The sequence below is a fragment of the Salmo trutta genome, chromosome 39 (assembly GCF_901001165.1).
Source record: "Salmo trutta chromosome 39, fSalTru1.1, whole genome shotgun sequence".
Classification (NCBI taxonomy): domain Eukaryota; kingdom Metazoa; phylum Chordata; class Actinopteri; order Salmoniformes; family Salmonidae; genus Salmo; species Salmo trutta.
In genome coordinates, this window is record NC_042995.1 from 25,544,550 (window position 1) to 25,569,035 (window position 24,486).

At 41.7% G+C, this 24,486-nt stretch overlaps 1 protein-coding gene across 3 annotated transcripts in view; it reads right to left on the reverse strand.

The window, feature by feature from the left end:
- Positions 1 to 22,407: 22,407 nt before the first annotated feature.
- The window catches only part of LOC115179289 (nuclear factor erythroid 2-related factor 2), a 44,114-nt gene continuing 42,035 nt past the window's right edge, over positions 22,408 to 24,486 (reverse strand). For 2 of the 3 annotated variants that reach the window (XM_029740675.1, XM_029740673.1), the window contains one exon: positions 22,408 to 23,959. In XM_029740675.1, the coding sequence (XP_029596535.1) occupies positions 22,754 to 23,959 (1,206 nt within the window). In that variant the 3' untranslated portion in view covers positions 22,408 to 22,753. The remainder of the gene's footprint in view (positions 23,960 to 24,486) is intronic. The other variant, XM_029740674.1, reaches the window with a different exon arrangement.

Here is a 24,486-nt window from a genome sequence, read left to right on the forward strand (position 1 = left end):
CAAAACTGAGCTGAGTGTGCAGGATGGCTGTATACTCTGGGGGTCCAGAGTGGTTTTTCCATCCCCTGGCTGTGCACAAGTCATGGATGAGGTCCATGAGGCTCACCCTGGTGGCCTAACATGGATCAGTACATAGAAAACAAAGTGAAATCATGTGCCAGATCAACCTGAAGATGGCGCCGCCTGTGCCACTACATCTGTGGGAGTTGTCTGACCGCCCATGGTCCAGGCTGCACATAGACTTTGCAGGCCCTTTCGTGGGTCACATGTTCCTTGTCATGGGGGACAAGGACTCCAAGTGGCTGGAGGCTCACAATATGAGCAACATCACAGCGACCACAACCATTGAAACGTTTTGGCAGGTATTTGCAACCCATGGTCTGCCTGACTCTCTTGTGTCCGACAACATAACAAACTTGTTCCAAGAATTCATGCTGAGAAATGGGATTCGACATGTCCGCAGCGCTCCGTTTCACCCGGCCTCGAATGGCTTAGCGGAGTGGGCTGTGCAGACACTGAAAGATCAAAAAGATGACTGGGGTAACCATCACAACTAAGCTCTCTCGGTTCTTGTTCCAGTACCGGATCACGCCACAAACAACAACAGGATAGGCTCCAGCTGAGATGTTGATGGGCAGAAAGCCAAAAGCTCACCTGGATCTACTGCGTCTGGACATCAAAGCACGAGTGGAACGGAAGCAGGAGAAACAAAAAGAAAGACATGACCACCACGCGAGGGAGAGACAGTTAAAACCAAGTGACACTGTCTACATCCGCAACTTCACAAGCAGCCAACGTTGGTTGCCAGGTAGCATTCTGAGTCAGAGTGGTCAAGTCTCCTTTGTGGTCAAACTGACTGATGGTCGAGTCATGCGCAGACACCAGAACCATATCCGCCTGCGCTATGGCAAAGAAAAGACGGGCGGGTGGTAGTATACAAGTTGAAACCCCACAGGAAGCAGTATCTGAGGAACAGGGGCATTCAGTGGTTCCTGCAGAGGGTGATGGACTTTCTCTCACAAACACCATCCTGCTTCGGTTCCCTCAGACCCAGCTCCACTGGGAGACGCCTTACCTGTGTCTTGTGGCACACCAGGAGTACTGCGCAGATCATAGCATAGTCACAAGCCTCCTGAAAGACTAACTCTGTAGTTGAGACCGAGAGATGTGGTGCTATTGTTTGTTTGGGACAGCAGACTTAGTTGAAAAGAAATAAGGACTGTAATTTTTTTTTTTTTTTTTTTACATGTACAGTAACACTAGCAGAAGTTCTAAAGTGTTGAAAAGAAAAGAAAACACTGATGTGGTTTACTTGTTAATCTTATGTCATTTCCTCACAGGGGGGATTGAAATTAAGGGGGAGAAGTGTTATAGTGTGGATACTATATAAATAATTACACTGAATATGTTATTGTACAGTCGTGGCCAAATGTTTTGAGAATGACACAAATATTAATTTTCACAAAGTCTGCTGCCTCACTTTGTATGATGGCAATTTGCATATACTCCAGAATGTTATGAAGAGTGATCAAATGAATTGCAATTAATTGCAAAGTCCCTCTTTGCCATGCAAAGGAACTGAATCCCCCCAAAACATTTCCACTGCATTTCAGCCCTGCCACAAAAGGACCAGCTGACATCATGTCAGTGATTCTCTCGTTAACACAGGTGTGAGTAATTGACGAGGACAAGGCTGGAGATCACTCTGTCATGCTGATTGAGTTCAAATAACAGACTGTAAGCTTCAAAAGGAGGGTGGTGCTTGGAATCATTGTTCTTCCTCTGTCATCCATGGTTACCTGTAAGGAAACACTTGCCGTCATCATTGCTTTGCACAAAAAGGACTTCACAAGCAAGGATATTGCTGCCAGTAAGATTGCACATAAATCAACCATTTATCGGATCATCAAGAACTTCAAGGAGAGTGGTTCAATTGTTGTGAAGAAAGCTTCAAAATCAAATCAAATCAAATGTATTTGTCACATACACATGGTTAGCAGGTGTTAATGCAAGTGTAGCGAAATGCTTGTTCTTCTAGTTCTGACCATGCAGTAATATCTAACAAGTAATCTACCAATTCCACAACAACTACCTTGTACACACAAGTGTAAAGGAATGAATACGAATATGTGCATAAAAATATATAAATGAGTGATGGCCGAACGGCATAGGCAATATGTAATAGATGGTATGCAGTACAGTATATACATATGAGATGAGTATTGTAGGGTATGAAAACATATAAAGCAGCATTGTTTAAGGTGGCTAGTGATACATTACATCATGATGGCAAGATGCAGTAGATGGTATAGAGTACAGTATTTACAAATGAGATGAGTAATGTAGGTTACGAAAACATTATATAAAGGGCGCCCAAGAAAGTCCAGCAAGCGCCAGGACCGTCTCCTAAAGTTGATTCAGCTGCGGGATCAGGGCACCACCAGTACAGAGCTTGCTCAGGAATGGCAGCAGGCAGGTGTGAGTGCATCTGCACGCACAGTGAGGCGAAGACTTTTGAAGGATGGCCTGGTGTCAAGAAGGGCAGCAAAGAAGCCACTTCTCTCCAGGAAAAACATCAGGGACAGACTGATATTCTGCAATAGGTACAGGGATTGGACTGCTGAGGACTGGGTTAAAGTCATTTTCTCTGAAGAATCCGCTTTCCGATTGTTTGGGGCATCTGGAAAAAAGCTTGTCCGGAGAAGACAAGGTGAGCGCTACCATCAGTCCTGTGTCATGCCAACAGTAAAGCATCCTGAGACCATTCATGTGTGGGGTTGCTTCTCTGCCATGGGAGTGGGCTCACTCACAATTTTGCCTGAGAACACAGCCATGAATAAAGAATGGTACCAACACATCCTCCGAGAGGAACTTCTCCCAACCATCCAGGAACAGTTTGGTGACGAACAATGCCTTTTCCAGCATGATGGAGTACCTTGCCATTACGGCAAAAGTGATAACAAAGTGGCTCAGGGAACAAAACATTGATATTTTGGGTCCATGGCCAGGAAACTTCCCAGACCTTAATCCCATTGAGAACTTGTGGTCAATCCTCAAGAGGCTGGTGGACAAACAAAAACCCACAAATTCTGACAAACTCCAAGCATTGATTATGCAAGAATGGGCTGCCATCAGTTAGGATGTGGCCCAGAAGTTAATTGATAGCATGCCAGTTTGGATTGCAGAGGTCTTGAAAAAAAAGGGCCAACACTGCAAACATTGACTCTGCATCAACTTCATGTAATTGTCAATAAATGCCTTTGACACATATGAAATGCTTATAATTATACTTCAGTATTCCATAGTAACATCTGACAAAAATATCTGAAGACACTGAGGCAGCAGACTTTGTGAAAATTAATATTTGTGTCATTCTCAAAACTTTTGGCCACGACTGTACTTACCTGCACTATAGTATGATTACTATTCATGTGTTCATGGTTATTATTGGCATTAGCCTTGACCGTGACCTTTTCCCTTTGATGATGTCATCACCCAGAGTCGTACCTGTTCAATGCGACTCTATCACAGGTTGAGTGGGCTGTATCGCTTTGCTATATTTATACCATTTGTACATGGCTGGTACACCTTTTATTTATTAGGTTGAAAGTAAAGGAAATAAATATTGAATTGCTTGTGGGCATTCCTTGTCAAGTTACTACAATTGCCTTATAATTTTTTACAGGTGGGCTCAGACACACCAATAGCAGTTGCTGGCCGAGAGTATTTGCACCTCTGAAAATAATTTCGGAACCGAGTGCGCACCAATTTTACATGCAGAATCTCAGAAGTCTACTGCAGGTGGTCCCTAAAACAGCGCGCTAAATAATTGGCAGACCAACGCTAAAGCCACATTCGGTGCAATGTGTGCAAGCCTTAACATACCGGGTCTTCTGTATAGGTAAGAAAGAAATATTGGTGTAATATGTACGTAACCCTAACCCTATCAGGAGCTGGTAAAAAAAAGCCTTAAGGGGAAGGATGGGCTGCACTGTTTGCGGGTTTTCTCTTTTGAAGCCAGATTTAGTAGAATTCTTGGAATGCTATGATTGTCATAGTGGCTTTGGACTGCATGGACAACCAGGACATTAGTGCAGGAAAGTTAAAGTGTAGGAAAGTTAAAGCCACACTCCGGCCAGGACTCAATGCAGTTGCGTTATAGCACAGTACACTGTATAGCCGGCAATGCCGCTGGTAACCATTCTTGATACACACAAGAAACTGTTGATCATGAAAACCCAGCAGCTTTGCAGTTCTTGACATGCTCAAACTTGTGCACCTGGCACCTACTACCATACCCCATTCAAAGGCAGTGAAATATTTTGTGGGCGGCAGGTAGCCAGCCTAGTGGATAGTGTTGGACTAGTAACCGAAAGGTTGCTAGAACGAATCCCCGAGCTGACAAGGTAAAAATATGTTGTTCTGCTCCTGAACAAGGCAGTTAACCCACTGTTCCTAGGCCGTCATTGTAAATAGAATTTGTTCTTAACTGACTTGCCTAGTTAAATGAAGGTAAAAAAATATTTTGTCTTGCCTATCCAGTTAGTCTAATGTTTTGTACATTCAGAATGTGTTGCTCAAGGAATCACATTCCATGAGATAAACATTACTCTTTTTAAATATCATTTGATCCCATATATAATACGTTTACATGGTCTCCTATGTTAATAGTTTTGTATTTCATTATTTGAAGTATTGGAATAGAAACCTTGCAGAGTGGGGCTTCAAATGACTACTTGTCTAGAAGATATTCAAAATTCAAGAATATCCAAAATTCTAAGAAATGTTCCTATGGGCAAACAAGATCAGGATGGGGTTCCTCTCCAACGTCTGGTTGTTCTCAAGGGCCTTTTCTGATTTGGTTTTGCTCAACTCCTGTACCTTTCTCCTCCAGTCGTGTGAGAAGTTATACTCACAGACACCATTCAAACAGTTTTATAAACTTTAGTGTTTTCTATCCAAATTATATGCATATTCTCGTTTCTGGAAAAGAGTAGTAACCAGTTTAAATCGGGTACGTTTTTTATCCGGCCGTGAAAATACTGCCCCCTACCCTAGAGAGGTTAAATTGGCTTGTAAATCTATGTCAAGACTTGAAAACGGCTGTCTATTCATGATCAACAAACAACTTGACAGAGCTTGAAGAATTTTTTGAAGAATGTGTGCAAATATTGGACAACCCAGGTGTACAAAGCTTACCAGAAAGACTCACTGTCACGTCCTGACCAGTATAAGGGATTATTGGTTATTGTAGTTTGGTCAGGACGTGGCGGGGGTATTTGTTTTATGTGGTCCGGGGTTTAATGGGATATGTATTTATGTAAGAGGGGTGTTTGATTTATGTGTTCCGGGGTGTTTGGGTAATGTTCTTGTTTTGTATTTCTTTGTTGGCCTGGTATGGCACTCAATCAGCTTATTGAGAGTCATACTTAAGTAGCCCTGTTTTCACCTGTCCCTTTGTGGGAAGTTGTTGTTTGCATAGCTGTGTGTGTAGCCTACAATCCTGTTCGTTCGTTCGATCGTTTTGTTTAATTTTGTGTTCAATAAAAGTCACTATGAGCACTCAACCCGCTGCGCCTTGGTCCACTACGTACGACGACCGTTACACTCACAACTGTAGTCATTCCCCAAAATGATTCTAAAATGTATTGACTAGGGGGGTTGAATACTTATCTAATCAAGATCATTTTGTGTATTTTGTGCAGCTCTTTGACAAAAAAAATACAATTAAAAAAAGTGTATGATTTTATTTAAAAAAAATACAAAACATACACATACAAATGACAACATCATACAAACATCAACTACATCACACCTGCCTAGACCCACTATAACACTCCACATCCCCAGCGCCCGCATCACTTCAAATCAAATTTTATTGGTCGCATACACATATTTAGCAGGTGTTATTGCGGGTGTAGCGAAATGCTTGTGTTCCTAGCTCCAACAGTGCAGTAATATCTAACAATACGCACAAATATAAAAATAAATATAAAAATAGTAGGAAGAGTTTGGAGAATATATACAATGGGCTCCAAAATTACTGGCACCCCTGACTGGCAATGCACAAACAAACTTGTGAGAAATACTGTACTTCATTAATGTTTCAAAGGAACCCACCAAAATCATACAATTATTTAATACAAAATACATTTCACCAAAATCAAGGTTTCATAATTATTGGCATTCCTCATTTACAGTGGCAAGAAAAAGTATGTGAACCCTTTGGAATTACCTGGATTTCGGCATAAATTGGTTATCACATTTGATCTGATCTTCATCTAAGTCACAACAATAGACAAACATAGTGTGCTTAAACTAATAACACACAAATTATTGTATTTTTCTTGTCTATATTGAATACATAGTTTAAACATTCACAATGTAGGTTGGAAAAAGTATGTGAACCCCTAGGCTAATGGATACTCCAAAAGCTAAGTCAGAAGACAGCTAACCTGGATCAACGAGACGAGACTGGAGATGTTGGTTAGAGCTGCCTTGCCCTATAAAAAAACTCACAAGATTTGAGTTTGCTATTCACAAGAAGCATTGTCTGATGTGAAACATGCCTCCAACAAAAGAGATCTCAGAAGACCTAAGATTAAGAATTGTTGACATGCATAAAGGTGGAAAGGGTTACAAAAGTATCTCTAAAAGCATTGATGTTCATCAGTCCACGGTAAGACAAATTCTCTATAAATGGAGAAAGTTCAGCACTATTGCTACTCTCCATAGAAGTGGCCGTCCTGCAAAGATGAATGCAAGAGCACAGCGCAGAATGCTCAATGAGGTTAAGAAGAATCCTAGAGTGTCAGCTAAAGACTTACAGAAATCTGTGGAACATGCGAACATCTATGTGGATGAGTCTACGATATGTAAAACACTAAACAAGAATGGTGTTCATGGGAGGACACCACGGAAGAAGCCACTGTGGTCAACAACAAAAAAACATTGCTGCACATCTGAAATTTGCAAAAGTGCACCTGGTTGTTCCACAACGCTACTGGAAAAATATTCTGTGGACAGATAACTACAGGTGAGTTGTTTGGAAGGAACACACAACATTATGTGTGGAGAAAAAAAGGCACAGCACAGCAAAATCAAAACCTCATCCCAACTGTAAAGTATGATGGAGGGAGCATCATGGTTTGGGGCTGCTTTGATGCCTCAGGGCCTGGACAGCTTGCTATCATTGACGGAAAAATGAATTCCCAAGTTTATCAAGACATTTTGCAGGAGAATGTAAAGCTATCTGTCCGATAATTTAAGCGCAACAGAAGTTGGGTGATGCATCAGGACAACGACCCAAAACACAGAAGTAAATCAACAACAGAATGGCTTCAACAGAAGAAAATACATCTTCTGGAGTCCTGACCTCAACCTGAGATGCTGTGGCAAGACCTCAAGAGAGCGGTTCACAGTTTTGTAAAGAGGAATGGTCCAAAACTCCTCCTGACCGTTGTGCAGGTCTGATCCGCAGCTACAGAAAACGTTTGGTTGAGGTTATTGCTGCCAAAGGAGGGTCAACAAGTTATTACATCCAAGGGTTCACATACTTTTCCCACCCTGTGCTGTGAATGTTTACACGGTGTGTTCAACAAAGACATGAAAACGTATTACATTTACATTTTACATTTTAGTCATTTAGCAGACGCTCTTATCCAGAGCGACTTACAGTAGTGAATGCATACATTTCATGCATTTCTTTTTTTATTATTATTATTTTTTTTATAATTGTTTGTGTGTTATTAGTTTAAGCAGACTGTGTTTGTCTATTGTTGTGACCTAGATGATGATCAGATCAACATTTTATGACCAATTTATGCAGAAATCCAGGTACTTCCAAAGGGTTCACATACTTTTTCTTGCCACTGTAGTGCTTAGTGCAACCACCTCTGGCAAGGATAACAGCATGGAGTCTTTTCCTGTAATGTTTTACAAGGTTAAGGAACACATTTGGTGGAATTTTGGACCATTCCTCTATGCAGATCCTTTCAAGATCCTTCACATTCTTGGGTTTGCGCTTATCAACTGCCCTCTTCAACTCAGCCCACAGGTTTTCGATTGGATTGATGTCCGGCGACTGAGATGGCCATGGCAGAACTTTGATTTTGTTGTCACAGAACCATTTCTGTGTGGATCTTGAGGTACGTTTTGGGTCATTGTCTTGTTGGAAAGTCCACATCCGGCAAGTCCCAGTCTTACGGCAGAGGCAACCAGATTGTCAGCCAAAATTGCTGATACTTGGTGAAATTCATTATGCCATCAATCTTAACCCTGGACCTCTGGAATTAAAACAGCCCCAAAACATCACTGACCCACCACCATATTTCACCGTGGGTATTAGGTGCCTCTCCTTGTAATCATCTCTGCTTCGACGCCAAACATGCCGATCCTGTATCTGACCAAAACGTTCAATTTTGGTCTCATCTGACCAGAGCATCTTTTTCCAGTCATAATCTAAATGACATTTGGCAAACTCCAAGCGCTTGCGTCTGTGTCTTGAGGTCAGAAAGGGCATTCTTCTGGCAACCCTTCCAAAGAGCCTGTGGTTGTGCAGGTGGCATCTGGTGCTTTTTGAAACCTGGTGACCCCAAGATGCCACCAAGGCCTGCAATTCTTTCACAGTGATTCTTGGGGATTTTGTTGCTTCTCACCATCCTCCTCCCTATCCTGGGGGGCAAAATGCATTTGCGTCCTCTACCCATGAGGTTTTCAACTGTTCCATATCTTTGTAATAGTTTTATAATTGCCCTGACAGTGTTCTGTGGTATATTCAAATGTTTGTGGATCTTCTTGTAGTCATTACCAGATTTATGAAGGTCTATGATCATCGGTCTCTTTTGAACTGCCAATTATTTTGTTTTCTTCATGGTGTTGGATGACAAAGGGATATTGCATGCATGTTACCTCATTTTTATACCCTAGTAAAACAGGAAGTGATGTAATGGCTCAATATAGTTCCTTAAGACTTAGATAAACTTAAATAAGTGGAATTTAATTCCTGGTTTAATTTTGGTAGATGTTATTTACAATCATCTTTAAGGGTGCCATTAATTGTGTAACCTTGATTTGGAGGACATTGATTTTTAATTAAATGAATAAATTATTTTGGTGGGTTCCATTGAAACATTAATAAAGTACAGTATTTCTCAGAAGTTGGTATTTTGAGTTTCTCTATAATTATATTGGTTATATATTTTTTTTAAGTATTGTTTGTGCATTGCAAGTCAGGGGTGCCAGTAATTTTGGAGCCCACTGTACAGTACCAGTCAAAAGTTGGACACAACTACTCATTCAAGAGTTTTTCTATATTTTTACTATTTTTTACATTTCAGAATAATAGCGAAGACATCAAAACTATAAAATAACACTTATGGAATCATGCAGTAACCAAAAAAGTGATAAACAAATCAAAATAGATTATTCAAAGTAGCCACCCTTTGCCTTGATGACAGCTTTGCACACTCTTGGCATTCTCTCAACCAGCTTCACCTGGAATGATTTTCCAACAATCTTGAAGGAGGTCCCACATATGCTGAGCACTTGTTGGTTGCTTTTCCTTCACTCTGCGGTCCAACTCATCCCAAACCATCTCAATTGGGTTGAAGTCGGATGATTGTGGATGCCAAGTCATCTGATGCAGAACTCCATCACTCTCCTTCTTGGTAAAATAGCCATTACACAGCCTGGAGGTGTGTTGGGTCATTGTCCAGTTGAAAAACAAATGATAGTCCCACTAACCGCAAACCAGATGTGATGGCGTATCACTGCAGAATGCTGTGGTAGGCATATTGGTTAAGTGTGCCTTGAATTCTAAATAAATCACAGACAGTGTCACCAGCAAAGCACCCCCACACCATCACACCTTCTCCTCCATGGTTCATGGTAATCACACATGCGGAGATCATCTGTTCACCCACTCTACATCTCATAAAGACACGGCGGTTGGAACCAAAAATCTCAAAGAACTCATCAGACCAAAAGACAGATTTCCACCGGTCTAATGTCCATTGCTCGTATTTCTTGGCCCAAGCAAGTCTCTTCTTCCTATTGGTGTCCTTTTGTAGTGGTTTCTTTGCAGCAATTTGACCATGAAGGCCTGATTCACGCAGTCTCCTCTGTACAGTTGATGTTGAGACATGTCTGTTACTTGAACTCTGTGAAGTATTTTTTTGGGCTGCAATTTCTGAGGCTGGTAACTCGAATGAACTTAACACACGAGGATCGGATGTTGTCAACCTTCTTTTCAAAATGGTTGACGAAGTCATCCGCAGAGAGGGAGGAGGGGGGGAGGGGGAGGAGGATTCAGGAGGGAGGAGAAGGTGCCAAAGAGCTTCCTAGGGTTAGAGGCAGAATTTAGAGTGGTAGAAAGTGGCTTTAGCAGCAGAAACAGGAAGAAAATGTAGAGAGGAGGGAGTGAAAATATGCCAGGTCCGCAGGGAGGCTAGTTTTCCTCCATTTCTGCTCGGCTGCCCGGAGCCCTGTTCTGTGAGCTCGCAATGAGTCGTCAAGCCACGGAGCAGGAGGGGAGGACCGAGCCGGCCGGGAGGATAGGGGACATAGAGAGTCAAAGAATGCAGAAAGGGAGGAGAGGAGGGTTGAGGAGGCAGAATCAGGAGATTGGTTGGAGAAGGATTGAGCAGAGGGAAGAGATGATAGGATGGAAGAGGAGAGAGTAGCAGGAGAGAGAGAGCGAAGGTTGCGACGGCGCAATACCATCTGAGTTGGGGCAGAGTGAGTAGTGTTGGAGGAGAGCGAGAGGGAAAATGATACAAGGTAGTGGTCGGAGACTTGGAGGGGAGTTGCAGTGAGATTAGTAGAAGAACAGCATCTAGTAAAGATGAGGTCAAGCGTATTGCCTGCCTTGTGAGTAGGGGGGACAGTGAGAGGGTGAGGTAAATAGAGGAGAGGAGTGGAAAGAAGGAGGCAGAGAGAAATTAGTCAAAGGTAGACGTAGGGAGGTTAAAGTCACCCAGAATTGTGAGGGGTGAGCCATCCTCAGGAAAGGAACTTATCAAGGCGTCAAACTCATTGATGAACTCTCCAAGGGAACCTGGAGGGCGATAAATGATAAGGATGTTAACTTGTTATGGATAGGGGGCAGTATTTTCACGGCCGGATAAAAAACGTACCTGATTTAATCTGATTATTACTCCTGCCCAGAAACTAGAATATGCATATAATTATTAGCTTTGGATAGAAAACACTCCAACGTTTCTAAAACTGTTTGAATGGTGTCTGTGAGTATAACAGAACTCATTTGGCATGCCAAAACCTGAGAAGATTCCAAACAGGAAGCGCCCTCTCTGACTATTTCTTGGCCTTCTTGATCATCTCCATCCAAAACAGGGGATCTTTGCTGTAACGTGACATTTTCTAACGCTCCCATAGGCTCTCAGAAGGCGCCAGAACGTTGAATGATGACTTTGCAGACCATGGCTGAAAAACAGTAGCGCACTTGGTAAGTGGTCGATCTGAGAACAAAGAGACTGGCGCGCACGTGCACGAGACGACACCATGTTTTTATTTTCAGTCTTTGAACGAAAACAGGGTTTCCCGGTCGGAATATTATTGTTTTTTTACGAGAAAAATCGCATAAAAATTGATTTTAAACAGCGTTTGACATGCTTCGAAGTGCGGTAATGAAATATTTTGACATTTTTTGTCACGAAACGCGCCGGGCACGTCACCCTTCTTTACCCTTCAGATAGTGTCTTGAAAGCACAACAAAACTCCGCTATTTGGATATAACTATGGATTATTTGGAACCAAACCAACATTTGTTATTGAAGTAGAAGTCCTGGGAGTGCATTCTGACGAAGAACAGCAAAGGTAATCCAATTTTTCTTATAGTAAATCTGAGTTTGGTGAGTACCAAACTTGGTGGGTGTCAAAATAGCTAGCCATGATGGCCGGGCTATCTACTCAGAATATTGCAAAATGTGCTTTCACCGAAAAGCTATTTTAAAATCGGACACCGCGATTGCATAAAGGAGTTCTGTATCTATAATTCTTAAAATAATTGTTATGTTTTTTGTGAACGTTTATCGTGAGTAATTTAGTAAATTCACCGGAAGTGTTCGGTGGGAATGCTAGTTCTGAACTTCACATGCTAATGTAAAAAGCTGGTTTTTGATATAAATATGAACTTGATTGAACAAAACATGCATGTATTGTATAACATAATTTCCTAGGAGTGTCATCTGATGAAGATCATCAAAGGTTAGTGCTGCATTTAGCTGTGGTTTAGTTTTTTGTGACATTATATGCTAGCTTGAAAAATGGGTGTCTGATTATTTCTGGCTGGGTACTCTGCTGACATAATCTAATGTTTTGCTTTCGCTGTAAAGCCTTTTTGAAATTGGGCAGTGTGGTTAGATAAAGGAGAGTCTTGTCTTTAAAATGGTGTAAAATAGTCATATGTTTGAAAAATGGAAGTTTTCAGATTTTTCGAGGAGTTTGTATTTCACGCCACGCCTATCATTGGATATTGGAGCAGGTGTTCCGCTAGCGGAACGTCTTGAATGGGCTAGTGACTGTGGCAGCATGGAATTCAAAGGAGGACATAGACAGATGGGTCAGGGGAGAAAGAGAGAATGTCCACTTGGGAGAGATGAGGATTCCAGTGCCACCACCCCGCTGACCAGATGCTCTCGGGGTATGCGAGAACACGTGGTCAGACAAGGAGAGAGCAGTAGGAGTAGCAGTGTTTTCTGTGGTAATCCATGTTTCCTTCAGCGCCAAGAAGTCGAGGGACTGGAGGGTAGCATAGGCTGAGATGAACTCTGCCTTGTTGGCCGCAGACCGGCAGTTCCAGAGGCTGCCGGAGACCTGGAACTCCACGTGGGTCGTGCGCGCTGGGACCACCAGGTTAGAGTGGCAGCGGCCATGCGGTGTGAAGCGTTTGTGTGGCCTGTGCAGAGAGGAGAGAACAGGGATAGACAGACTCATAGTTGACAGGCTACAGGAGAGGCTACGCTAATGCAAAGGAGATTGGAATGAAAATTAACTAAACAACTGGGGAAGCGAGAGTGAACTATTCACTGAAACACTCAAATACAACTTTTCCAAATTCCACTTTAGAAATTATAAATAATGTAAACTACAGTGGTTCAATGTTTCCAGGAATAGGCTCAAACTTACTTTATTCAGCTAGATAACTTGGTACAGTATTCTTCCGTGAAACCCACCCAGTGCACCGTATCCTATGACGCCGTAGCTAACTAGCATGCTAGCATCCAATAACACACGGTTAGCACCAATACTTGGTTACAACAAACTACCAATGGATCATTCATGTCCGTGTCTAGTTCCTTTCATAACGCAGAAGTAATTAAACGTTGGCTAGCTAACACAAAGTCAGTCCTGCTAGCTACACAAGTGGACTACACAACTCGAAAGTTCAGAAAGTTAAGCTTACGTTGCAAAAATCTTATTGACTAAAAATGATACAGTACTGCTAGCTGGTAGAGTTGGCTCGCTAGCAGTGGCTGCGTTTACCTTTATCTTTGATACAAAGACAATTATGTAGCTAGCTAACATTACACTAATCAAATCGTTCCGTTATAATGTATTTAGTTTCTACAGTACTGCTAGTTGGTCAAGTTGGCTAGCTAGCAGTGGCTGTGGTGTTGACGTCGTTTGGAAAATGCTGCGTCGCTGCGAACGAATACAGCTGGCTTGCTAACCTTGTTAGTTTCTCAAAGTTAGTTTCTCAAAGCTACACCTTTAGCTTCACCTTTATCCTTGATACAAAGACAGCAAAGACAACTATGTAGCTAGCTAACATTACACTAATCAAATCATTCTGTTGTAATGTAATGAAATGTAATATTACCCGCGGAGCAAAGTACAGCACGACTACTCACTCCAGCATCCGGTTGACCATTCCTAACTATAACATTTTCCGACAACATAGAACTGACAAAAGGGGCGGAGTTGCAATCTACTGCAGAGATAGTCTGCAGAGTTCTGTCTTACTATCCAGGTCTGTACCCAAACAATTCGAGCTTCTACTTTTAAAAATCCATCTTTCCAGAAACAAGTCTCTCACCGTTGCCGCTTGCTATAGACCACCCTCTGCCCCCAGCTGTGCCCTGGACACCATATGTGAATTGATTGCCCCCCATCTAACCTCAGAGCTCGTGCTGCTATGTGATCTAAACTGTGACATGCTTAACACCCTGGCCATCCTACAATCTAAGCTTGATGCCCTCAATCTCAAAACAAATGATCAATGAACCCACCAGGTACAACCCCAAATCCGTAAACACGGGAACCCTCACAGATATCATCCTAACCAACTTGCCCTCCAAATACACCTCTGCTGTTTTCAACCAAGATCTCAGCGATCACTGCCTCATTGCCTGCATCTGTAATGGGTCTGCGGTCAAACGACCACCCCATCACTGTCAAACGCACCCTGAAACACTTCACCAAGCAGGCCTTTCTAATCGACCTGGCCCGGGTATCCTGGAAGGATATTGACCTCATCCTGTCAGTAGAGGATGCCTGGTTATTCTTTAAAAGTTCCTTCCTCACCATCTTAAATAAGCATGCCCCATTCAAAAAATGTAGAACCAGGAACAGATATAGTCCTTGGTTCTCTCCAGACCTGACTGCCCTTGACCAGCACAAAAACATCCTGTGGCGTTCTGCATTAGAATTGAACAGCCCCTGTGATATGCAACTTTTCAGGGAAGTTAGGAACAAATATACACAGGCAGTTAGGAAAGCTAAGACTAGCTTTTTCAAGCAGAAATTTGCATCCTGTAGCACAAACTCCAAAAAGTTTTGGGACACTGTAAAATCCATGGAGAGTAAGAGCACCTCCTTCCAGCTGCCCACTGCACTGAGGATAGGAAACATTGTTACCACCGAAAAATCCACTATAATTGAGAATTTCAATAAGCATTTTTCTACGGCTGGCCATGCTTTCCTCCTGGCCACCCCTACCCCGGTCAAGAGCCCTGCGCTCCCCACAGCAACTCGCCCAAACCTCCCCCATTTCTCCTTCACCCAAATCCAGATAGCTGATGTTCTAAAAGAGCTGAAAAATCTGGACCCCTACAAATCAGCCGGGCTAGACAATCTGGACCCTCTCTTTCTAAGAAAGACAATAGTTGAACAGTTTTGAACAAATTAATTTCTTCCTAAATGAAGGAGAAGCCAGAGAGAAATAGAGAGAGAGAGACATTTCGTCCTTTTATACACTTTCAGTTGCACATACTTAACTAGCAAAAGCATCTAGCTAGTTCAGCCTAATGAAACACCCTGCTCAAACAGAGGGATGCTATGTTAGCTAGCTGGCGATGACTATCCAACACAACACTGGTATAGTACCTCACAAGGCTGCTTCCGACTGTTATACAACAGATGCAAGGAGCTGATGCTGTCTTAGTCCTTGTGGGGTCAAACGACATCAGGGGGGATAGCTCAGAACATCTGAAAATTGATTTTAAAGAACTGATTTTAGCATTAAAAGACTCCAAAAAATTGGCAATAATTTCAGGTCCAGTACCATTGTTGGTACTGGTGGAAAAGCGGGGTAACATCTCACAGCAAGAACTGGAAAATCTGGTGCAGTCCATGAAGAGGAGATGCACTGCAGTACTTAATGCAGCTGGTGGCCACATCAGATTTTGACCCCCCCCTTTGTTCAGGGACTCATTATTTCATTTCTGTCAGTCACAGTCATATGTCTATGGAACTTGTTCAGTTTATGTCTCAGTTGTTGAATGTTCATACAAATATTTGCACATGTTAGGTTTGCTGAAAATAAACACAGTTGTCAGTGAGAGGACGTTTCTTTTTTTGCTGAGTTTTGTAGCCATATCTAGGTAAACCATAGTTCCAAAGGCTGGGCCTAATATAGCATATAAGTCATTCAATAAGTTTTGTAGTGATTCATTTTTTGATGATGTAAAGAATATTTGTTGGTCTATGGTGTGTAATGAGGAGCAACCAGACGCTGCACTTGACACATTTATGACATTTCTTATTCCAGCATGCACCCTGATAAATACAAATACGTGACTCATTTCAGGAAACTAAGCGTATGTCGCACGTCATTACTTCACAGGAGCATAAACTTTTTTAAATAAAAATGCCTTTTTTGGCAGAAATGCCTTCTGGAATATGTGAACTTTGATGTGCCTTAATAACAAACTTGTATGCCATCTGTAAATTCAAATAAAAATTTACAGATGTGTGTTTAGCCACGGAAAAAGACAGCAACAGCCATGATTGGCTGAGCTAATGAGTGGGCTGGACATGCCGAGTAATGACTTCGGATTGGTCTGCCATGTAGCACGCTTCTGTCAAAAACATGAGATGGTCAGTATGTGTAGGTAATCCTTTCTAACGCGGCTTTTTTGAATGATATCACATTGTATAACTGCATAAGTGTTGTTCTTCACTTTCTGGAGGATAACATTTTGAAATCAGTGGTATTAGAGATTATTTTTAGTATGATTGCTAAGAAGATGGAGACATTTCTGGCGTTTGATTGCAAATATGCAGACGGAGTCAAAAAGAGAACACACAGAAGGCTGTTGTATAAAACACCTATCTCCAGATTACATCTTCAAATTAAGGGCAACCATGGCATCTGTGACAGAGAGCGTCCATCCATGTATATGGGTAAGAGAGTCTAGCTAGCTACATTTTCAGATATTACACGTTTCTTATTTTGTCAGAAAGTCGGTTTCATTTTAAGTTAAAGTGTACTGTTAGCTAGCTAGCTAACATTAGCTGGCTGGCTAGCTAACGTTACATGTATAATCTGTGTAATATTATTCGTATCTCATAACCATTTGCATTGCTAGTTATAGCCTAATGTTAGCTAGCTAACATTGAACCTGGTTGGCTAGCTACCTGTAGATTCATGCCGGGTAGTAACATTATGAGTTGGGATTATAGTTCATTGTTTAGCTAGCTACATGCCTAAACAAAATACTCCACTACGCAAGTAACTATTTCAAAAGAATGTTTGATGTCATTGTGACAACTGTCGATAGATGTCTGTCGATTTCAGAGCACACTCATCTGAGTGTGCCAGAGTGCAGAATAACTGACGAATTTACAAACGCTCAACACCCGTTGAATATTGCCGGTGTCAGGAAACATTGGACAAAAAAACGTGATTAAATTGTTGCCAGCAGCACAGTTGCAGTCAGCAACACTCTGGATAACATAAAAACAGCCTAAACAGCTCTGCTAGGGTGAATAAAATGGTCAGAGTGAGCTTTTCTCTCATTTGTGTCTGGAAATACCTAGCAAGCTAGCCAACATTAGCCAGTTAGCTTGGGTGCTTGACTGCTGTTGTTAGGTTCGAACGCTCGGATCAACCCTACTCCTCAGACAGAGAATCTAGTATGCGCTCTGAACGCTCCAAGACCGAAACGCTCTGAATTCAGGAACAGACAATCTGACAACACTCTAAGTTTACGAACACCCAGAGCACAGTCTGGCACTCCAGATTAAATTTACAAACACACCTGTAGTATAAGCCAGCCTTTAGTCTTAAAATCTTTGGTTGATCAGTACATAGCCTCACATGTGAATCCTTAAAGAGATGGGTGGGGCTAAAGCTTAAGAGGGTGTGAACGATGCTGAATGGCTATAGACAAAGATGAGCTCTCCAGTGGGTACTGCACCAATACTTTAAAGTACTACTTAAGTTTTTTGGGGGGGTATCTGTACTTTACTATTTATATTTTTGACAACTTTTACTCCACTACATTCCTAAAGAAAATAATGTACTTGTAATGATGTACGCTGAGAGTCGGGAAGCAAATTCAGGGAGTGAATACATTTAATAAATAAATGAACATGAGTAAAACAAGAAACACGAACAGCGCACTGTCATGAAACAGACACAGAAACAATATTGCCTGGGGAAGGAACCAAAGGGAGTGACATAAATAGGGTAGGTAATCAAGGAGATGATGGAGTCCAGGTGAGTGTTAATAAGAGCTGGTGCGAGTGACGATGGTAACAGGTGCGCGTAATAATCAGCAGTCTGGTGACCTAGAGGCCAGAGAGGGAGTATACATGACAGTACCCCCTCCCTGATGCACGGCTCCAGCTGCAGGACGCCGATCCCGGGGAACAGGAGCGAACCGGCCACCTATGCCGAAGCGCGGGAAGCTGTCGCACTGGTTGGGGCGCTGGAGCCGGTGACCTAGAGTGCCGAAGAAGGAGCAGAGAAACAGCACCCACTCTCCGATGTACAGCTCCAACCGCAGTACACCGACCAGAGCCTAGCAAGCCAGCTGTGGCATGGAGCCTGCCGAGCCTACCGAGTCTGGCCAGAAAATGGTCCAATTCACACACTTATCAAGAGAATATCCCTGCTCATCTCTAATGCCTCTGATCTGGCTGACTCACTAAACACAAATGCTTTGTTTGTAAATTATGTTGGAGTGTTGGAGTGCCCCTTACTATCCGGACATTTAAAAAACAAGAAAATTCTGCCGTCTGCTTTGCTGACTATAAGACATTTTTACTTTTTATAGTAAAGTATATTTCAGCAATTACATTTACTTTTGATTCTTAAATATATTTAAAACCAAATACTTTTCGAGTTTTACTCGAGTAGTATTTTACTGGGTGACTTTCACTTGAGTCATTTTCTATTAAGGTATCTTTACTTCTACTCAAGTATGACAACTGGGTACTTTTTCCATCACTGACTTTTATCCAATGTAAAAAACATAATTTCAAACGTTGCTACATAAGACCAAATCGTGTTGGTCGGTCACATATCTACAAGTGATATCAATGCTGTGACCGTACATATTGATATGGCCTATAGTGGTGACAGACTTTTTATATTTTTATTTTATTTTTATTTATTTAACCTTTATTTAACTAGGCAAGTCAATTAAGATTCTTATTTACAATGCCGGCCTACCCCGGCCAAACCCGGATGACACTGGGCCAATTATGTGCCACCCTATGGGACTCCCAATCACGGCCGGTTGTGATACAGCATGGAATCAAACCAGGGTCTGTAGTGACACCTCTTGCACTGAGATGCAGTGCCTTAGACCGCTACGCTACTCGGGAGCCGACACTGCAGCTCAACTCAAGCTGTAAACACACCAGCTATGCGCCGGGAATATTATATTAAGGGGCGTGTACTTACAGGTATGAACAAAAATAAGAAATACACATTTGATACATGTTGTCATTATCTGTTTTCTGTTACTCGATGCCCAATTTAGAAACCATAAACGAGAAAAAGATTTGATATCCAATTTTCGTAATGTAGAAAAAATATACAACTTTTCATTTCATTTTGTTTGGCCTTGCCGAGATTAATGAAATAGGAATTACCCATAAACACATGGACATTGCCATATTAGGCATAACTCAATTTCTACCTTATAAGAGGCCAAAATGTTAATTGTTTTCAGTATCTTAATTTTGTTACGTATTCTGATTGTTTTAGTGCACGCATTTAATAAGCTTTGGACGAAGGACTTCCACAGGGCCACCATCTACAAAAGTTCACTCAAAAAGGCAATATTTCAGAACTGGGTTTGATTTCGTTTTTGTTGTTTTAATTATAAAATGTTCGTTAATATATTTTAAACTTCCATTGGTTAATCTATTGCTCAGTTATCATTTGGCTAATGTAAATCATTTTGTAGTTGTCCCTTTAGGTCAACATCCTCATAGTGTTTCCATTTTGTCATGTAAATGTTGTAGCTACATAAAAATATTAAACTATTTATTTTTGAAATATCCAATCTTTGCTATTTTCTTCATTACCATGCTGATGATTTCAAGTTGTATTGGATACATTTTTTATCTGTTAAAGACATTGAATACATGTTGTTTAGTATATTTACTATATTTAGATGTTTCATTTATTTCTCTGTATAGTAAGTTCATTTAAAGTTATGTGATTTGGTTTATGTACAAACATTTCAATGTTTAACACACAGTAACCAAAAACCTGGTCTAATGTGCATATTCATACTGAGTTTGCAGCAAACAGAAAGTTCTGCAAATTCACCGCAACAGTTTGCGACAAAACTAATTTGCATGTGAAAATATGAGCTTGTCACAAATTGATGGTAAATTGGCCAAAGGTTTGCCACAACTGTTTGCCAGAAGCCTGTTTTTCTGTAAGGGTAATGAACCTCCACTTAGACATGAAAGGAGGAGAACAATAGAAATGGGGTGGAGATGATCTTTCAACCTTTATTCGCACAAATTTCAACAAACACCCCTGTCATTTTTATCTGTTGTATACTTCAAGAACATGGGGCATCCTCCCCTAGTTAGCATGGTTGGGGTCGATTCAGAATTTAGTTACGAATTGCTCTTGAATTTCAAATAAACTCTTGAATTTGAATTTAATTTGAATTGGACATGTCTTACAGGAAGCAGAAATTGAATTTCATTAAAATGTGTAATTTATGTGTGTAACACATAAATGTGTAACTCTTCACTATACAAATGTTTATTTTTATATTGCGTACCAATACTACCAATACTATGTACACTACCATTCAAAAGTTTGGGGTCACTTAGAAATGTCCTTGTTTTTGAAAGAAAAGCTAATTTTTTGTCCATTAAAATAACATCAAATTGATCAGAAATACAGTGTAGACATTGTTAATGTTGTAAATGACTATTGTAGTTTGATACGGCAGATTTATGGAATATCTACAAAGGCGTATAGAGGCCCATTATCAGCAAACATAACTCCTGTGTTCCATTGGCACGTTGTGTTAGCTAATCCAAGTTTATAATTTTAAAAGGCTAACTGATCATTAGAAAACCCTTTTGCAATTATGAAAACTGTTGTGCTGATTAAAGAAGCAATAAAACTGCCCTTCTTTAGACTAGTTGATTATCTGGAGCATCAGCATTTGTGGGTTCGATTACAGGCTCAAAATTTGCCAGGAACAAAGACTTTTTCTGAAACTCGTCAGTCTATTCTTGTTCTAAGAAATGAAGACTATTCCATGCGAGAAATTGCCAAGAAACTGAAGATCTCGTACAAAGCTGTGTACCACTCCCCTTCACAGAACAGCGCAAACTGACTCTAACAGAATAGAAAGAGTAGTGAGAGGCCCCAGTGCACAACTGAGCAAGAAGACAAGTACATTAGAGTCTCTAGTTTGAGAAACAGATGCCTCACATGTCCTCAACTGGCAGATTCATTAAATAGTATGCTGGTGTAACTGGGTCAGGTTTTGGAGGCCTCCTTGCTCGCACATGCTTTTTCAGTTCTGCCCACACATTTTCCATGGGATTAAGGTCAGGGCTTTGTGATGGCCACTCCAATACCTTGACTTTGTTGTCCTTAAGCCATTTTGCCACAACTTTGGAAGTATGCTTGGGGTCATTGTTTATTTGGAAGACCATTTGCGACCAAGCTTTAACTTCCTGACTGATGCCTTGAGATGTTGCTTCAATATATCCACATAATTTTCCATCCTCACGGTGCCATCTGTTTTGTGAAGTGCACCAGTCCCTCCTGCAGCAAAGCACCCCCACAACATGATGCTGCCACCCCCGTGCTTCACCGTTGGGATGGTGTTCTTCGGCTTGCAAGCATCACCCTTTTTCCTCATAACATAACGATGGTCATTATAGCCAAACAGTTCTATTTTTGTTTCATCAGACCAGAGGACATTTCTCCAAAAAGTAAAATTTTTGGCCCCATGTGCAGTTGCAAACCATAGTCTGGCTTTTTAATGGTGGTATTCGAGCAGTGGCTTCTTCCTTGCTGAGCGGCCTTTCAGGTTATGTCGATATAGGACAAGTTTTACTGTGTATATTGATACTTTAGCACCTGTTTCCTCAAACATCTTCAAAAGGGATTGATTTGCACTTTTCACACCAAAATACGTTCATCTCCAGGAGACAATATGCGTCTCCTTCCTGAGTGGTATGATGGCTGCGTGGTCCCATGGTGTTTATACTTGCGTACTATTGTTTGTGCAGATGAACGTGGTACCTTCAGGTGTTTGGAAATTGCTCCCAAGGATGAACCAGACTTGTGGAGGTCTACCATTTTTTTCTGAGGTCTGGCTGATTTCTTTTAATTTTCCCCATGATGTCAAGCAAAGAGGCACTGAGTTTGAAGGTAGGCCTTGAAATTCATCCACAGGTACACCTCCAATTGACTCAAATGATGTCAATTATCCTATCAGAAGCTTCTAAAGCCATGACATCATTTTCCAATTTTCCAAGCTGTTTAAAGGCACAGTCAACTTAGAGTATGTAAACTTCTGACCCACTGGAATTGTGATACAGTGAATTATAAGTGAAATAATCTGTCTGTAAACAATTGTTGGAAAAATGACTTGTGTCATGCACAAAGTAGATGTCCTAACTGACTTGCCAAATCTTTAGTTTGTTTACAAGAAATTTGTGGAGTGGTTGAAAAACAAGTTTAATGACTCCAACCTAAGTGTATGTCAACTTCTGACTTCAACTGTACATACACACATGTCATCATGTCTCAATTACAAATAGGGTAGAAATCTATTTGCATAGCTATGATTACATGAACAAAAAAAGTATTGCTGTACAAAATAAGGAGAGATTTCAACATTGTCAATATTATTGCATTAACCAAGTGGAATTAAGTTAAATAACACTCCTGTTTCACTACTCCTTAAGCAACATATATAAAATTGATAGTCTAGCATAGAACTTTGAGCATGGTAGTCTTGTAGAGTAGGTATGAACAAAAGTAATGAAAACAGTGCAATGGAAGAGACTATTTGTCTTCACCCTTGAGTGTCTTTTTAACACGAGGCACAAGGAACATGCTGCCGTCGGAGGTCTGCTGGAGGGAGTAGTCACTGGGAGAGTAGGGCTTCCCCTCCTCATCTCTCAGCCAACTGAACACCTCCAGGTACAGACTCCCCAGCTGCTCCTTTAGCTCCTTCAGACTGCCGTTCCTCTGGGCACTCTCCCTGAGCAAGTGCGCCTTCTTCTTGCACAGGGCTTCAAGCTCCCCCTCCAGGCCTGAGATGCTCTCCATCTTGCGCTTGCGGCAGTTCTGGGCTGCCACCTTGTTCTTGCCCCGTCGGCGGATGTCTCGGATCAGGACCAGCTGGCCCTCGTTAAGCTGGTGCTTGGACATGAGCTCATTGAAGTCGTCCACGGGCAGGTTGATAATGAGCTCCACAGCAAAGGGGATCCCCAGGGCCTTGGCCCGCTGTTCGTCTCTGGACAGACGGGACTGGCAGCCTGCAGAGCGCCTTCTCGGCTTGTCTTTGGTGAATGGGCGCTGGTTATGGCCGTTGCCCTCTACGAGCTCACTTTTTGGGTAGGGTAGGCTGTCTGCCGGAAGATGGGATACTGTACCAGTGTTGTAAGGGGAGGACTGTTGTTCCTCTCCATGGAGAGACAGTGAGAACATCTCTCTGTACTCGGACCGGTTGCTGTCCATCTCCTCCAGGTCTGAGTCGCTGTATCCCATAGAACTATCGTCCTGATGAGATTTCTTAGGCGAGCTGACATTGTCCATTGACAGACCGGAGTCAGAGTCAGGGAACTCTGTAGCAGTCTTGTGTCCATCTGTCAGGGAAAATTGGGGGAGATGTATTTCTGACGGTTCCAGTGGTTTGTGTCTCACCTCCTCCTGTGGGTAGGCCTCATTGGAATTATAGGATAACATGGGGGAGCTTGGTTTTGTGTTTGAGGGGTCAGTGTAGAACAGCTTACAGAGGCTGTCTGTGGTGTAGGTTGTGTTGAGCTCCGGGGCTTTCAGAGTCATTTGGTTGAGGTTGTCAGGGGGAACCATCCCTTTGAAGTTGTTGATGAGTGGGACGGGTGGTGTAGTATCTATGTTTGTGACCAAGTCTGGGAGCTCAGGCAAGTAAAAGCTGTAGTTAGGGTCCTGCACCTCTAGGGGCATGCTTGTGCTGGTATAGCCATTCTGATCCAGGATATCTGACACTTGCATTTTTAAGTACTGCTGTTGAAAATAGAGGAAATCAAAGAATTAGAAAACAGTCAGTGACCTATATACATTGTAAAATATTTTATTGAAAGGTGAGACTGTTATTTTCATGTCTTTATTATCATAGTGAAAAACAAGAGACTTGTATCTCCAGTGGGCAACCCTTATAAACATTGGGTAAAATGACTATCTAAAATTAGATAGCATTGCCATTGTAGTTCAAGACTATGTACAGTCATGGCAGAAAATTGCTTTCTACATTGAGGGAAAAAAGTATTTCATCCCCTGCTGATTTTGTACGTTTGCCCACTGACAAAGAAATGATCAGTCTATCATTTTAATGGTAGGTTTATTTGAACAGTGAGAGACAGAATAACAACAAAAAAATCCTGAAAAACGCATGTCAAAAATGTTATAAAATGATTTGCATTTTAATGAGGGAAATAAGTATTTGACCCCTCTGAAAAACATTACTTAGTACTTGGTGGCAAAACCTTTGTTGGCAATCACAGAGGTCAGATGTATATTGTAGTTGGCCACCA